Raw genomic sequence first — 19,011 nt, 5'->3', positions numbered from 1 at the left:
TGGGTCTTCATCCTCCCAGGCCATCATAGTTTATAACTCTAAGAATGATGACTATTATCAAAAATTCGAAGATCCTTAGAAATGGCCATTCTATAAATTCTCTTGGAAGCAATTCATATCATAAACACATCATCTCAAATTCTTCCGTATGTTTAAACTTAAGTATTTCATAGTATAAAACTTGCTGCATCCTTAGGCTGCTGTGAAGATTTTTTTAATTCTTATTTTTACTCAATGATATACTTTACTCATTCAACCATAAATTAACAAATATCTGTTGAATGTCGACCATTACAGTAGCATAAGAAATACATCATTATATAAAAAAATGCTATCTGCACCTTGGAAAGACAACAAAAGCCTTTACCTATTTATTACATCAATATTAGGGAAAAATACCTGCCAATTTGCAGAAAATGTCAAGGAAAGAGGAATATTATAAAGTGAATCAAGGAAAGCAATCAGCAAATTTATACTTCAGAAATGCCATAGGCAAACTGCTCTACACTCTTCAATAGATAAATCTGGAAGAAACTGAAGACTTCTAGACAATTCATTAGTTAAAAGAAATCTAAAAGAGAATATGCAATATTTACAAAAAGGAAAGACTGAAAGTATCTTATCATGCACACTGAACAATGTAAGCGTTTAAAAACACAAGGTGAATTATTGCTATAAAGGCAGAGTAAATAGACACATATTGAGAGAGACAAAGGTTGATACTGGGAAGAAGAGAGATCTGGAGATGATTCTGAAAGGCTGGCAAAGCATTTGTTTTCCTGACTATGTTTAAAGTACAAAGGTATTCACCTTAAAATAATTCATTAAGCCCAATATTTCTGTAACTGTGCTTTATTTTCAACAAGCTTTTCTCAACACCGAACAAAAGATCACATCTACATTGATACTGAAAAGATGCAAAATGGCACAGCTACTTTGGAAAATGATTTCTTGTGAAGCTAAATTATGCTTACCAAGTTACTTAACAATCTAGTCTTAGTAATTTGCCCAGTAAATGAATGAATACTATTGCATCTATACAACAGAATACCAGGGCTGATATGTCCAATATCAATGTGCACATCAAAAGACACACTTTGTAAATTTAGTCAGATATAAAAAAATGAAATACTTTACCATTTTAGTTTTGCTTCCTGAAAATCACAGGGAAAATTATCAAATGAGCCATTGCCATGGACATGGAGGATGGGAAGGGAACTAACAACAAAGGAGAGAGTACGTTTCAGAGGTATAGAAATATTCTGCCTCTCAAGCACAGCCGTGGTTATGTAATGCTACATGCTCTTCAAACTAAATAAATACACATCTTTTAAAAGCTGACCAATTTAATACTGATATTAAACCTGACATTTATTACTGAAAGTATAAATGCATTTAATGTCCAATTAAAAAATAAAATGCATATTCTTCTAAGGCTTGCATTCATTTTCTTAAAAGATTAGTTTGGAGAGTTACTCTTCAAAGAGTTATAATAGGCAAAAGGGAAAAAAAGTCTCAAAAGAGAGAACAGGTCATTGATGTGTTTATTGGTAGCTATCTCTTCAGAGAAATTGTTTAGAAGTGAAAACAGTTCTGGTTGTCATAAAGTTGTCTCTGCTCAGGCTTTTGTTTCAAAACTAGTTCAAATAAATCCTAAAGTGGACAACATGAGGGCCAAGAGCAATAATAGTTGTCTATTTCAGACGATCATAGCTTCCCTTTTCCAGTAAAGTTTCTCAGTATTCAATTTTGGATGTCCTCAATAGAAATACTTCATCTCGCCTTGGCAGCTTTCTAATCTCTGTGTCTCTGGAGTACCGGAATGAACACAGACATGGTGAAAACTGAGTCTCGCTCCCGTGCAGCCTGTGTCAGCACACAACTTGGGAGATAAAATAGTCTACTCCTGTTTTCAACATGACAACCGGTAGAACTTCAGAAAGACTTAGTTATGCTGTATAACTATTAACATGCAAAGGTGTATTTAAGTCCAAAGACATTGTCTTTAAAAAAAGCATCGTGACACTGTAATATATTTCAACTTCCCCGTTTTACAAATGAGAACACTGAGATCCAGAAAGGTCAAATTATTAAACTAAATTTATTAAGGTTGTTAGAAATAGAGCTAAACCAGGTTTTCAAAAAAAAAGAACCCATTTAATAGAAATTTTCTCTTTCAATTTAAATTGTCAAATATACTGTGCGTTAATATTGTTTTCACTACCAGAGAGGAATAATAGGCAATGTAACTCATGATATAATTGAAACCCAAGCACAGAAATTTGTAAGTCTACAACTGTACCTCATGGTGTCTCACTAAAAAAAATTTAAAAAAAGAAAAGAAAATTACTAACTACAACAAAATGAAACATATATATCTGTATATATGAATAATTTATATATAATGCACATATATAAAAAACATAGCTTTGGTAAGAATACAAGAAGAAACTATGGCAATGTCATTATATCGCTGCAGAAGCAAGCAAACAAAAAAAAACAAAGGATCTGTGAAATTTGTAGAGGCCTCAGTAAGTATTCAGAACTAATAACAGCCATTTTTATTCCATTCCCTATATAGTTAATTTTAGCCTCCCCTACCCTGTGTTCCAGGAGGCTTATATACTATATTACTAAGATATATATTTTTCTATCAAAATAGGATCCATATTATGTTAAGCAGGTGATTTTAAAAATTCAATATAAAATCTTTTCTTCCACCACTGTAACTGGAAAAAATATTTATAGTCTATTCAATGGTGGTAGTGGTGAGGGGTGGGAGGGGGTTGTCACTTTAAATTTCCAGTGGATTTAGTCGCAGGAAGAGATCTATGGTATCTATTGCTATGAAAAGTCTCATTCAGAAATACTGCTGATAGTGTGGAAATAACAACCTCCAGTCAATATCAAATTGTCCTCTCTACTCGTCAGGAGCAACAAGGCAGTAAGGAGAGCCAACTTGTCTTACAGGTTATAGTTTACAATAGGTATGAAATGGGAACAAATGTAGGAAACAAGCAGAGAGCTTTGTCTGTTGCATGTCCAAATGTCAATCGACAGCCTTCCTCATATTGCTGTGTTTTATTCCTTCGAAAGGAGGAGAGAAAATGTTCTTTTAGTGTATGAAAGATACAAAGAGTGAAGGGGAATAAATGGGTAGAACATTTAAGGGCACAATATCCTCTTCAACACACACATACACACACAAACACATATACACACACACAAACACACACTCTTATATGCCGTGTACCTACACCTTTCAAATGGGCAGCAGAAAATGAAACTTAGAATTCTATAAACCCTGATACTGATAATATGAATAAGCAGTATCTCCAGTTATGTCTCTTTGAAGTTTAGCATGCAGCAGATAGAACCTAAACATAGATATCAACTGTGATAGGAAAAATCCCTGTTAAAGCAAGCAAAGAAACTGCTTCGAGGCAGCAAGCACATCACGGTGCAGAGAATGAAGGTCAAAACTGGTATAGGGGAGCTAGAGCAACAGCACAGCAGGTAGGGCGTTTGCCTTGCACACGGCTGACCTGGGTTCAATTCCCAGCATCCCATACAGTCCCCTGAGCAGTGCAGAGCCAGGAGTAACTTCTGTGCATCACCAGGTGTGACAAAAAAAACCCAGAAAATAAAAATAGGTATAGGGAAATTCTGCATGTAGGGAACGAAACCTTGAACTCCATTTGGATGAGGTTTCAACCAATTGTGACAAAGCTTAATTATTGCCTTGTATTAAATGTATGTAGCATAATATAAGCACCACATGTGTTTATGTGATGTGTCTGTATATAGAAAATTTAAGGCTAAAGAAAAACGGTTAATTCCAAATGCTTGGCTACGTCTGGTGTGCTATCTAGACATTTAACAATACAAATACCAAAAAGTGAGTATAGTAAGAATATACTTTTAATTTTTATTTTTATGAAGTCATTCACAGTAATTTATTATATTCAATATTTCAACACTAACCCCACCATCATTACACCTTCCCACCACCATTATTTTAAAATTTCCCAGACCATCCAAGCCTCCCCCAAATGCAAGATGCTAAATAATTTATTTTTATTGCATGTTATGAATAATGCACTAAAAATGATCCCAAAAAGTTGCCTTAGAGAAAACTGTGTGAAGATTGTTGTATATCTCTCCCTAGAGACATTAGGCTCTTGTATAAGAGATCACTATCATGTTGTTACAGGTTGAGTCTTTGTGTGCTGAGATTTTTTTTTAAATTGAGATCAGTTGCCTTCTACTTGATATCCCATAAGATGTGGTGTGCTATTCTTGGTACACGATGAAATAAGGGCAGGCATGCGAATACTAATTCTATTCACATAGAAGGAAGGGACGTGCCATAAACACAGTCTACATAATTAACCTTGATTGACTGGAAAATCACAATTTTCAAAATGTTAAAGAACTGGTGGAGACAGTTATGGAATGACAGGAGTCACAAAGCTAATATCATATTACATATGTCCAGCTTGTATATGATTCTGATTATAGGTTAAACAATCTTTCTAATATCTATAAAACACCATTTCTTTTTGACAATGAGTCAATGAAAGGGCAGTTCTTGTGCTATCATCAGCCTTTCAGAACTACCTTAGAGTTCAACATATGGAAAGTTTAACTAGATTGTTTGTGTTTGGGGGGAAAACTTAATTCTTTTTCCATAAAATACACTACTGAATGTCAAAACTATTTGCACTAAACACATCAAATAAAGGGCTAATATCCAAGATACACAAAGCACTCACAAAGCTCAAAAACAAAAAACAGCAACAACCAATAAAAAATGGGAGAAGAGATTAACAGATGCTTTCCTAAAGGAACGGGACACCCAGCCAGCAAGAATATGAAAAACCCTGTACTATTACTTACACTTTAGAAAATTAAAATAAAAACAATAGTGGAAAATCACCTCATACTAGTGAGAATGGCATTTATCATAAAGTTAGGAAAGAACCAGCATTGGCAAAGATTTGGTGAAAAAGGGATGCTCATGCACTTTTGGTATGAATATTCTCCACACAGCCCTTATGAAAAATAATATGGAGATTCCTCAAAAATTACTACAAATAGAGTTTTCATATGAAACAGTATCCCCTCATCTCACCAACTACTCCTAAAAAACCAAAAGTATCTATCAAAGAAGATATATTTATACTTATATTCAATGCAGTACAATATCCATGATATGGATTCAACACAAATGGCCAGTGACAGATAAATGTATAAAAATTCTGCACTATGTATATATACAATGAAATATTATGGAAGTATAAGAAAAGAGACAATCTCCCACTTTGCTCCAATTTAGATAGAACTTATGCTTCATGTCAAGCAAAATAAGTCAGAGGATGAACAAATGTCAAATGACTTCACTTATCTATAGTTTATAGAAAATGAAAATGTGGGAATTCGGAGAGCCCGGCAAGCTACCGAGAGTATTCGATATGCCAGACACAGTAACAACAAAAGTCTCCAATGGAGACGTTACTGGGCCCGCTCGAGCAAATCGACGATCAACGGGAGGGCCTTTACCTTTACCTTACCTTATCAACAACAATGACAGACCCTTAGTCGTGGATTACTGAGACTACCAAGCAAGGTGTCAGGGAGAAGGGAGGGCATGATGAGGTGGACTAAAATTAATATTAAGTCACTGGTAGAGTGTCCTAAGCACAGGTGGTGATGAGATGTAGATAATGGACACATTAAGATCATGAACATCAACAGTAGTATCAACATATTACCTAAACTGTAATGGTAATGGAATAAAGAATCACTCAAATCATGAAATTATTTGAAAGTAAAGTGAAAATTAAAATGTAAAAGAATCATCCTTTATTCTCCTGCAAATGAGCTGAATCGACTTGTTATGGTTTCTGATTCACTCCCAGAGTAAGTAGATTTATGAGCTTAGTGTTGATACTGTAACCTGTGGTCCTTTTTCTGTTTTTTTGTTGTCCAAATCTGGACCATTTCTGATTATTACACACTCATCAGAGGTCAGAGGAAGAAAGGAATTATAGATGAAGGTTTGGTGGCAACATAAAAGTAAACTGTACATTCAAATGTTTTATAGATTTTATTACCTATGTGTTCCCATTACTCATTACCACCGATAATCAGAAACTCTAACATCTGTCAGTGCCTTTAAGTCAGAAGGCTTATCACCTAGGTGAAAACCCATAACATCAAGCTCCAGACTAATTACCTTGAATCATTCATTCTGACATCAGAACTCTACTTTCCACATACATCTAATTACTTTGGCTTCTAAGTTCATTATTCACTTTTCCCTCCAATGCCTTGCCTCATCTTTGAATCTGAGACTTAGAATCTCCTTAACTTCTGTACAGATGCACCAGAACTACAAAACCATCAAATATTCTGGGAAAACATTCCACCAAACATAGTCCATGACTTGGTATCCTGTGTTAGATGTCCAATTCATGAAAGAGTTATTAGAAAGAAAAATAAGGATATGATCAATGTGCGTATGGATTTGCAGCATCAGAGTTCTTTTTATTTATTTATTTATTTATTTTTCATTTAGGCATGGACCCAAGATTCCCATTTTATTTATGATAAAAAAAATTGTAGGGGCTGGAGCACAGTGGGTAGGGCCTTTTCCTTGCATGCAGCTGACCCGGGTTCAATTCCCAGCATCCCATATGGTCCCCTGAGCACCACCAGTAATTCCTGAGTCCATGAGCCAGGAGTAACCCCTGTGCATCACTGGGTGTGACCCAAAAAGCAAATATATATATATATATATATATATATATATATACACTTAACATTGAACACAGAGTAGAAGTAGTGCTCTAAGACTTATTTTTATTTATATTTTCTTGGATAGTTGCCTGTTAAATCCTTCAATGCCATCACCAATGAAGGGATATAAAATATATTCTATTGTAAATATATTATCATCAAAAATAGTTTCTTTTTTTAAGACATAGTATACGTTGTGAATTAAGAACTACAAAACTACTTGCTCTTCCTTTTTTTTAGTTTGCCAAGATTCTTGGCATCCTCACAAACCATCCTCACAAACCATGTTGTGTTACATTAGGAAGATTACTTGCCACTTTCTACTTAAGTGGTCTTTGTTCTTATTACATTATCCCATTGTAATTATAAAGCTACTTTATATTGTAATCCACTTTGTCTTACTTGAAAAAGGTAGTATTAGCATTAACTTGAAGATAACCCTATCCCATGACTAATATACAAAGTAAGATCACATATGAGATATTATCATGTACAACATGATCGTGTACACCCTGAAAAAAATTAAAAATTATTAACGTAAACTATTCTTGGGGTAGGGGATACTGGGCAACAATGAGAGAATACTCCTAGTTCTTTGATCATGACTCATTCCTGAAAGTGCTGAGGGGACCATATGGCATGCAAGAGATGGAACCAGGGTCAACTACATGCAAAGCAAATGACTCAACCCCTACATTATCACTCTTGTATTAGCCCTAAATGCAAACATTTTAAATTCAGCACAGTAATTTGAACTAGAGAAATTATTTGTGTGAGTATTTAAATGCTGACCAGGGGGGCTGTACCATGCAAATTATAGTAACAAGATGGTTTAAATAAGTATAACTAAAAATATCTTAGAAGCCAAAGCTTAAAATGTGAAAGATTGCCAGGAATTGTTTAGTTGGCTGTACTTAAATTATTGTGTGATTATCTTATCTGTTAAATATGCATTTATCCCTATCATTTGCTGATCTACATTAGTTGTCTGATTTGAATTGGACCTAACTTTTCAGTTTTAATGAACTTTTAATAAGGAAACTGATTACATTGGGAAAAGACATCTTCACAAAAGCAATATATAACACCAACCCCTATTAATTTTATATATACCTACTTTTTTTCTATCATTTAGCCTTGGTTCTTGTATAACTCAAATCTGTATGAGGCTGTCAGTTGATTTACAGTAGATGACCTGGCAGCATATGAAAATAATTTACTGAGCCATATGTCTCATGCCCTGTAAATCAATAACTTGAATATAGAGACATCTCAATTAGGAAGTGCAAGGAGAGCAAAGTATGCCTCCTTTTCCAAATCATCAACATGGCAAGCAGTACAAGGCAATGCTTGTTTAATTCTTCAGAGGTGGATGGGGAATCTATTATTTCAAGTTAGGACACATAAAGTGAAGGGTTGCCACACACCAAAGGAAAAACACAGCATAAGACTATTTAACAAATCACTTGTGAAGAGTGGGGCAAGAATTTGTAAAAGTATCAATTAAGGGCTTGGAAAAACAGTAGAGGAGATGTAGGAAGCTTGTCTTACATGTGGCCAACCTAGGTTTGATCTCCAGTGTCCCACATGATCCCCAGAGCCATACCAGGAGTCATCCTGGAACACAGAGCCAAGACTAATCCCTGAGCACCAGTGGGTGTGACCAAAGATGAAAAACAAAGAAAACAAAGAAAATAATGCAAGAGATACATTTATGTAGCATCTGCATATTATCATGGACTTGAAAAACTGAAAAGGATGTGAAATTCTGACACTGAGCAAATATTGTTTGTTCATCACTCCAACCTTGTTCTTCCAAAATGCCTCTAAACCAAAGACATAAGCATTGGCAATGTGTGCTATAATGAAATTAATAATATGGTGGCTCCATGGTGATCCCTTCCTGTAACACAACTGGAAATTAATTCACTATTATTTAAGTCTCATAACCAAGCATTATATTTTTTGTCACATACCACACAGTTCCTCAAATCTCAACAGTAGATACAGAGCTTCCTGATGAAAATTTAAGGGCTACATCTCAAATCTGATTCTTAGACAGTTTTATGAGGTATCAATAAAACAAAGAATATGCAAATCTGAAGCAAGATAGAGAAATAAAAGCATATTGTCCCTTACAGAGTGCTAATATCTGGTCCAGGGATATAGTTAATTCGCTTGTGTTTCTATATGGAAATTAGTAGATTTTAACTGCATTGGTTGACCTTTGACCTGGCCCCACTATAGCTATAATTCAAAGTTGAAATATTCTTATTGCACTGGAATTAAATGTAAAAAGAGCTATATTTTTCAGACCTCCTTTAAACTTCAAGTTATATCTTTTTAAAAGGAAAAGAGAAACTCAATGATTTCTTTAGAATAAATTTTTTACTACTCCTAAATAGTTCCTCCCAGTAATGTGTAAATGCTGACAGTCTGGTTGGATCCATACTCTCTTTCTATATTAAAATGAGATTTTGATGACCAGTGAAATTTCATCTTTTGGCAGGTCTTTCACAGGATGTGCTTACAGATGATAAAGCCACGCATCTCACTGGAAGACTCCTTGGAAAATCATCAGGTAAGAGAAGACAACAAACTTCAATGAAGCCAAAGTATGTGAGGTGGAAACAGAACATTTTAGAAAATAAGTCCAAATGCATTACGACTGGTTGATTCAGAAGAAACGAGATCGATAGCTGGAATATTTTCCCCTAAAATGCAACATAAATTTGCATAATGGAAATTAAAAAGTGGTACTGCATGCATAGGAAGGAAAATGCTCAGTGTAGAACAGTACCTGGAGAATTGCTGCTGCAGGCCACGCATCTGAATTCTGTTGCACTCAGATTCCAATGTCACCTCCTGCAAACGCTTCTCACTCTGAAGACGTAAGTGTCTTTCCTCTTCCAATTCATGTATCAGCTTCTCATGCTATAAAACACATACAGTGACTTTCAGATTGTTTTTATTATCAGGATAAAAATAATTGAGATACAGCTAGCTAGCTAGATGATAGATTAGATAGATAGATAGATAGACAGACAGACAGACAGACAGACAGACAGATAGATAGATAGATCGATCCTATTACAAATCCATCAATAGGATCTGCTGTATTAATCTCTTGTTATAGACAAAGAAGTCAAAGATCAAAGACATCCAATTAATGTGCCCCAAAATGTAGAAGGCTACAGGTTCTTCGATCCTCACTGATTTGACTCTAATGTTTTCATAATTTTCTAAACCTGGTGGTCTTCTGTGCAGTTATGGAGAACTATGACCCAATCATTCTATGAAATTCATAATAACTCAAGTAATAATGAGCAAGATCATTAGTGCCTTTTCAGAATTACTTCATCTCTTCAATCTCTGTTATATGTTTTAAGAGGAACATTACTGGCTTTTTATAGAAGGAACAGGCATTTCAAGTTAATTAGACCATGAAACTCAAGAGAATAAGATTAAATAATTAGTTTTTATTTTGTCCAATTAGGTCTTCACAGATAAAAGTAAGCTAAACCAATTATATTTATAATCCCAGAAAACTAGTTCGTCTCACCAGTAGGTTTTAATAGAGAAGTTAGATGACCCAAAATAGATGGCTCAGCAAAACCTCATTCCTAAAACAGGATAAAGCACAGAAACTCAGATCATCCTTGTAACATGGACTCAAGCCATGCTGATACTGTTTTTGTTTTGTTCTTACTGATTTATTTTTTAGCATGCTATATCTGTTGTGGTTATGATCATTAATGAATCCAGATATATATTTTCTAGATGGAAACCAAAAAATCATACACCTGATTATAAACGACCTATTTTTTTTCTAGACCCAAATTCTTAAAGATAAAATAGGGAACAGCTAAAGAAACTTTGGTACATCTACACAATGGAGTACTATGTGGCTCTTAGAAAAGATGAAGTCATGAACTTTACATACAAGTGGTACAATATGGAAAGTATCATGCTAAGCGAAATGAGTCAGAAAGAGAGGGATAGACATAGAAAGATAGCATTCATCTGGGGGATATAAAATAATAAAATATGAGATTAATACCCAAGAATAGCTGAGAGAAACACCAGGAGAATTACTCCATAACTTACAGGCCAGCTGGGTATTCTAGGGGAAAGGACAATTCAGATAGAAAGGGGAACACCAAGTGGAGGGTGTTTGGAGGATCCTCCCAGGAGGGGAGATGCAAGTTGAAAGTAGACTGGACTGAACATGTTCGCCACTCAATGCCTCTTTGGCTGATCACAGCGCCCAGGAGGAGAGAGAGAACAGGGGGGAATGCCCTGCCACAGTGGCAGGGGGGGATGGGGGGATGGGAGGATGGGGGGGGAGGGATATTATCCTGGTGGTGGAAAATGGGCACTGGTGGAGGGATGGGTATTTGATCGTGGTATGACCGAGATCCAAGCACAAAAATTTGTAAATCTACAACTGTACCTCATGGTGTTTCACTAATAAAAAAAAAAAAAGACAGAGCATTTTCAAAGACAGTATGAGCTCTGGAGAAAAATAAAGCAGTGAAAGTATTTAGAGAGTTCTTAGTGGGGGGAGAGTGCTGCTGCAATTTCAAAGAATGTAGCCAAGGAAACCTCTTTGAGAAGGGGCTATTTTCTAAAGACTGGACAGAGGTGATAGAACAAGTCAAACAAATATCAGGGGAAAGAATATTCTATGCAGAAAGAACAGCTGGTATAAAGGACCACTTTACTTAAGCAGCAGCAGGAGGCCACTGTTGCTTAGAATGAACAATGGGCAATAGCAAGAGAGGCTGGGTTTGGGGCATGGTGAAGCAGATGATTGTATAAAGCCTAATAAACCTTACAATGGTTTTGAAAAAAAAAATAGGGAACAGCGGCCAAGACTCAGAGACTATAAAATCCAGATCCCGGAACCGCGCGGCCGCATTTGCGGCCGCGCAACATCTTATCAAAACTTTTTTTTATGACATCTTATTATCTCATTCCTACTTTGGACAAACTTGCAGGCTATCGAATGTAGCCTGCCCACAGGGCAGAGTCTGGCAAACTCCCCGTGGCGTACCAAATATGCCAAATACCAGTAACAATGATGGGTCTCATTCTCCTAAAGAGCCGTGAATATAATCTCAGGGCTAGGATGAAAGAGACGTTACTGGGGCCTGCTCGAGGCAATCGACGAATAACAGGATGATGAAATGAAAATGAAATGAAAATAGGGAACTAGAGACCTTGGTTCTCTTCTTTCCAAATAAATTAGACCCTATGACTCTGCATTACAATTTACCAAGATAAAACTATACCCATAGCACAAAGCTTAGTTTCAGGAGACCATAGTAGAGATAAAATTTCTCCAGCTCTTACTCAGCAGGGGGGAATTTTCCTGGGGGCCATGAAGGAAACACTAAAACAAGATTTAAGAAAAGAAATGTAGCAGAGGTAATAGAGCAGGCAGGGAGCTTCCCCTCCATACAGCAATTCTGGTTTCAATCCCCAGCATCCCTTGTGGTCCCCAGAACATTGCCAGGAATGATCCCAGAGTATAGAAGTAACTCCTAAGCATCACAAGATGTGACCCCAAAACCAAACCAAACAAACAAACACAAATCAAATTCCTCCAAAACACTTCAGTATCTTTTGCTTCTATATCATTTATGCATGTTCTACTTAAACTGCCGCCTGGGTTATCACTACTTAATTCTAAAATTCTTTCTATTATATTTATATTCTCCAACTCAAATTTTAACGATATCCTCTAAAACTTTCTCTACATTCAGCCATCATTCTCACCTTCCCCTGATTTCTACTAGTATATTCCATCTTTATCATCCAGTTGGTCATTCTTTTTATATATTATTTTTATATAAATTATCACAATTTTCCAACTAAAAGAACAATTACCTGAGATCAAGGGTATGAATAAAGTGTATATGCAACTTGAGGTTAGCATATTAATACACAATAATATCAGAAATATTTAGCTTGCTGATTTCCAAATCTGTTGTTTGCTCTCATGTCCGTTCATCTCTATCCCCAAGTCTTTAGTGGCACATTTTCAACCTCCAAAGTTACCCCAGTAGAATTTACAAAAAGTAAAATTAAAAGCAACACGTCAGCTCTGGAAAGAAAGATGGCGGCCGCACGGGAGCCTTGTGGAAATCAGGTTTGAGCCGGGGCTGGCGGGAGCGGCAGGGACCTCATGGGAAGGGGGGCTTTGTGGGCCGTCCCCCACGCCCCACCTAGGTCGCCAGCTGCCCCCCACGAGCGGCTCTCCGGCACGGCCACGACTCCAGGGCACAGAAACCAATCTCTTAACTAGCTAACTTTTAATAGAAATTCTTCCAGGGTCAATAAGTAAAATAGCAGAAATTCAAAACATCATTTTACTCTTAAACCAAGTTGTAGAAAGCAAATCATTTCACAACGCTGTTTCAGCATGTCTGATTGTGGGGGGTGGGTCGTAAACTCTAAACAATAATTGTGCATCTTCTATCGAAATAATCTATCTAGTCAAAGTAGATAGAGTATTAACTAGAACTCATCTGCCTCACAAGAATTGGGAGGGGTGGAAGGTGGGGGTCTATTGGGGTTCGGGGTTAAAAATGAGTATTGGTAAAGGGAAATGTGTTTGGTACCTACATGACTGAGACCTAAACCCAAAAGCTCTGTAACTTTTCCCACAGTGATTCAATAAATAAATAAATTATAAAAAAAAAAAAAGCAACACGTCATTCTGTTACTTTCCATCAGCTTTGGAGAGGAAAGAAAATAAGGCTGCAAAACATATTTTTAATATTTGTTTAGATGTGCTTATTAATTTATATCAATCAAGTGTTCACCAATCAACACTGAATTCTTACTAGAACATTTTAAGATTATATAGTATAATCAGCCTAATCCTATTTTAATCTTTTGAGAATCAACAACAGATATGTGATGTTTTTCTTCAGAAATTTATAAACTAAAATTAATCAGCAGCCAAATTAAAATATTATGTTTTCAAGAAAATGGGTGTGGGTGTGATAGAAAAACTCTATCAAACAATTAAACAACATAATATAAAATGCACTTAAATTAAAATATATTTCTTATATCTAATTGCAGCCTTATTTGATTTTTACATAAGTTGCAATATACATTTCCCTGTAAGACTCCTTAAATTCAATGCCCCTTTTATTTATGAAAGATACAGTTATCCTAGAAGCAGAAAAACAGATAAGGAACTATGGAATTGATTTTGTTGAAGTTGTACTATTAGCTGTAACAGAAGAATCAAAATCAGATTTTAGCATGCTTAGATTGAAGCGTCCTGGTATACATTTGCAGTGCTGATAAGATCACTCAAGAGAGGAAAAGCTTTTATTCTAGTAACAAAGATACAGAGTTTAATATTTAAAAACAAAGGGAGGAAAGTAAGAGAGTTTGAGAAATAAAAAATGGCAGGGAATGAGAAAAATTTTCAAGGTTAAGAAAACATATGGGCACTTAAAAATGTCTTCAATCCTGGAATTGAACTCTAAAAAAGAAGTGCTATAGGTGAATCATCCATGCGATTAAATGTTCTTAGGCAAAAATTATGTATTGTTTTGTTAATTAGCAAAGGGATACACTTAACATTATGAGAGGAGTATTTTCAGGATCCTATACTAGAACAGCATTAATAAAATGAAAACTTGGCATGTTGAGATTGATTATTACAAATTATAAGTCATACAAAGACAGAAGGGCTGGAGCGATAGCACAGCGGTAGGGCGTTTGCCTTGCACACAACCAACATGGCTGACATGAGTTCGATTCCTCTGCCCCTCTCGGAGAGCCCGGCCAGCTACCGAGAGTATCTCGCCCACACGGCAGAGCCTGGCAAGCCACCCATGATATATTCGATATGCCAAACACAGTAACAACAAAATCTCCAACGGAGACGTTACTGGGCCCGCTCGAGCAAATCGATGATCAACGGGAGGGCCTTTACCTTTACCTTACAAAGATAGAAGAATAAAATGGCTGTTTATTATAGTTAATAATGTTTATCTCTTACAACTTGAGTTACAAGTGAAAATTAATGGTAGTACTGTGTTCACAGTACAATGTAATAAGGTTTATTATATATAAATATTATATTATAATGGACCCACTCGAGCGAATCGATGAATAACGGGAGGACAGTGACAGTGACAGTGATTAAGTAGTACTATATAAAACTAAAATGATAATAACATTGCACACTGATCTAATTTCTACAATTTTTATCAGCTCATGTCTGATTTGTGGTGAAGAATATGTATAGCACTAGTAGTCTTGTGGCCTATTACCTTGATCCTTTGTTACCTTGTCATTAAAAACTTTGGTAATAAAATCACTCTATTTAACTGCTAACTTGTTAAGTTCCTTTGCAACTCTAAGATATTAGGCATTCATGAAATTAGCCACAGCAACAGTCAAGGAATTCGGGAATGGCTAGCGCCAAATATGGCACCTTCATATATTGAATATACTGCTTTAAACTGAAGGAGTTGGAGAAATCAGAAGGTGCAAAAAGGACATTCTGACTCACCCCTTCCTTCCCTGAAATTGTTCATAAAACCCTTATATGAGTGAAGCCTGCCCTATTCTGAAGAGAAAAGGTATCACCATATATCTTTGAAATCCTCTTTATTACCAGAGATTCAGGAAGACAGACAACCCATATTAAACCAATCCTTACTGTCATAGTTACTTCCTCACCTTTTATTACTCATAGATCAATCCTTCATTATTACCAATTATACACAAATTCATTAAGTCTTTGTAAAATATACACAAGTTTATGCTCTGGTTACTTCTCTCATTCTCTTGTACATTTATTGTACATAAAGAAACTCAATAAAATTTGTAATTTGCCACAATTAAATTAGTTTTAATATTTTTGGTTAATTGATCTTGAGAGATTTGGGGGCCACAGTCAGCTATGCTCAGGACTTACTCTTAATTCTAGTCAAAGACCCAAGGAGGACAGAGAATTTTCCTTTTCTAATGACTATAGTAAAAACATAATTACCAGTAACATTAAAGTATAATGAAAACACTCATAAAATGGGGAGCATTATAGATATATAATGTATAATGTATACTTTATATATTATGCCGTATATACATATGACAGTGGGTAGGGCATTTGGCTTGCTCGTGGCTGACCCAGGTTTGATTCCTCTGTCCGTCTTGGAGAGCCTGGCAAGGTACTGACAGTATCCCGCCCTCACGGCAAAAGCCTGACAAGCTACACGTGACGTATTCGATATGCCAAACACAGTAACAACAAGTCTCGTAATGGAGACATTACTGGTGCCCTCTCAAGCAAATAGATGAACAATGTGAGAAAGTGTCACAGTGTGTCATAGGTATATATGTAGACAGAGAGAGTTGGGGGTGAGTCATGACACAGATTATATTAGAAAGTGATAGTGACTGGCAACTATCCCAATGTCTGGGAACAAATGAAATCATCCTGTATTCCTATGGGTTCTTCAGAAGCTGCACAAATAATCAAAGATGTACCAGAAAGACTGATAATAAAAACATCAAGAAGTTTCTTAATAAATTCTGGGTAGCTCACCCACAACCAATAAAAGATATGCAAAGCAGAGAGGGCAATGGGAATAAACTGAAGGTCAGTAAGGAAGATTAATAGGAAAAATGCCCTGAAAACAAAGAAGGGGAGATCAAACTTCAGCTTTATCACTGAAATGATAATTGAGGTTTTGTAATCCAAGACCAAAGGTTTCTCAGGAGGTGGAAGAGGGGAGGAGGATCAAGATTGGAGCAGAGGTTACATAGGGAGAATGAAGTTGCAGATTTCAGAGGATAAGAGAAGGTTTTATTGGATAGTCGAGAATCGGAAAAAGTGCTGTTAAACTTTAACATTACACAACTGGGAAGGGAAGTGGTAAAACCCCAGAGGCACTGGTTTTAATTTGGTTCTCAAACAAGTGAGGGTTTCAGTGGATCTTGAGAAGAATGACAGAATCTAAACAGTGTTTGAGCAAGATAATTCTTCCTCAGGGTAGACTGCAAAAGTGAAAGACTACTTTAATAGGGAAAAGTAGTGATTGTCTCTTTTTTTTATTACTGTCATTCATTAGCAATGTTTCTGTGAGTAGAAAAAAATGCCTTTCCATGTGTTTTTCTGACTCCCTGACTTTAATAAGCATCCCAGAAAACTGTTTGTTTCTTTTAGTCTTTGAATATCTAATTATATTGGGCCAATCAAGGAATGCAATACATTAAATGATAAACCAAGTACATAAGACCATTATCCAGAGTCAATTAATTTCTAATTAAGACAGATTCCTTCCCTTACTCAGTCTTTTCTTTCAGTTAATTTGTTTAGACTCCCTTCTCAACATTTCATAGAAAACAACTTCATTTATTTGAACATTAGAATCTTATACCAAGTCAGTCTTCCTTGATTGACAACAGATCTTCCTACCTTGTAATATTATTTGATCATTATTAACAGTAGTTATTATTCTACCTGTTTTATAGATAATAAGAAGTTAATTTTATTAAGCTCTTCCCTCCTTGATTGAAATCCTAAATATTCTTTCCTGTTCTATTGATATACTATATACTATATAAGGACAGGGTGTGACTTAAATTCTTACAGTTTTTACTACCATTTTTCTGCCCTGACACAATCTGTGATAAGCCTAGTTATAAATTTCTCCATGGTATACCTACCCTGTTCCTTTCTGTTCTTACTCCACAACATTTAATGGAGAATGAGTACATTTCTCAAATAATTTAATTTTTTCATTTCAAACTTTGAGTCATTATATTTTTCCCTTGCTCCTTCTCACAGGGCATTGCAAGAGCTTTCGTTCTTCTGTACTCCAATCTTGAAAATCAGCAATATTTACTACAAAGGTAAATGGGTGCTCTGCTCCCTACAATATTCTCCCCACCTAATGTGTGCTTTCTGCCATAAAATGTTAATGTTCTTCTCTGTATTTCCATCCTTCCTTCCTTCTTCCCTTCCAACTATTCTCTCTTCCTTTATCACTTCCTTCCTTTCTTTTTTTTTTTGGGGGGGGGGTAGGGGCAGTGAGTCACACTTGGTATTCAAGGCTTAGTCCTAGGCACTAAGCTCAGGGATCATCTTTGGTGGGGCTCAGCTTCCTTCCTTCCTTCCTTTTTCCCTTCCTCCTTCCCTCCCTTCCACCCTCCCTCCCTCTCTTCCTTCCATCCTTCCTTCCATTGATCCATGTTACATACACAAGGCCTGCATTTTATCAGAATCATATCTCTAATCCTTGACTTTTTAAATTTTATATGATGTCATTATCTTCTGCCAGGCATTTTGTATTATTATCCAAAATCTTTTAAAATAACGTGCTCTTATTATTATGCTGGGTGATGTCTTGCTCTTTTTAATGAAATTCCATACATGATTAGTATATCACTGAACATTCCAAAAGTGCTGAATATACTCTTGTAGAATTAAATTAAATCTCCTGACCCCCAACTCCTATATTTTCCATTGTTGGCTAACGACCCTAAGTTTGCAAAGTTTATGTTAGTGACTTCATTCTCTTCATGTTCTTGACTATAATAACAAAGTGATGATATTTTCTTTGGTTCAATAATACCATATATGGTAAATGAAAGTGAGAAGACAAATATCAACTATCTTAAATGTGCTATATAAAAAAACAAAGCAAGATAAGAGATAATATTAGATGCAATAAACAGAACTGAAGACAGAACTGAGGTTATGCATGGGGAAAGGTATGGATGGAAAAATTTATAAATTCTGTAGTAGAGAAATGATGATTAGTACCCTGATTATGGACATATTATGGTAGCATTGTTTCCTTAAAACTTGTTGACATTTATACTTTCATAAACCAATGTTACCAGCAAAGGATATATGGATAGACAGAGAGATAATAGCCAAATAAAAAATAGAGAATAGATATTTACAAACCTGTTTGTCACGTTCCTGTCCATTTTATTTAACATACTACAATAGCCTAGAAATTATAATCCAAAACTTAATACTCGTTATGTTAATTATTTTCACTCCTCTCTTTAACAATAAAGTCAAAATTGTTTCAGAATTTGCAGGAGTTTTCTCAAAAAGTATTTGCAATTCCACTTTTTTTTATAATAGCACATTTCACTGTTATTTTTTGTTGTTGTTCACTCAACCAGATGTTAAAGAATTGTAAGAGGGGGGAAAAC

General features: G+C 35.7%; 1 protein-coding gene across 1 annotated transcript in view; it reads right to left on the bottom strand.

The window, feature by feature from the left end:
* Positions 1–19,011, bottom strand: part of NCKAP5 (NCK associated protein 5) — a 1,139,016-nt gene that overhangs the window by 556,848 nt on the left and 563,157 nt on the right. The window contains exon 5 of the mRNA XM_056117696.1: positions 9,602–9,735. Coding sequence (XP_055973671.1) covers positions 9,602–9,735 — 134 coding nt within the window. The remainder of the gene's footprint in view (positions 1–9,601; positions 9,736–19,011) is intronic.

Source organism: Sorex fumeus, unplaced genomic scaffold, assembly GCF_029834395.1.
Source record: "Sorex fumeus unplaced genomic scaffold, SorFum_2.1 ptg000035l, whole genome shotgun sequence".
Lineage (NCBI taxonomy): Eukaryota > Metazoa > Chordata > Mammalia > Eulipotyphla > Soricidae > Sorex > Sorex fumeus.
This window is presented reverse-complemented; position numbering and strand designations above follow the sequence as displayed.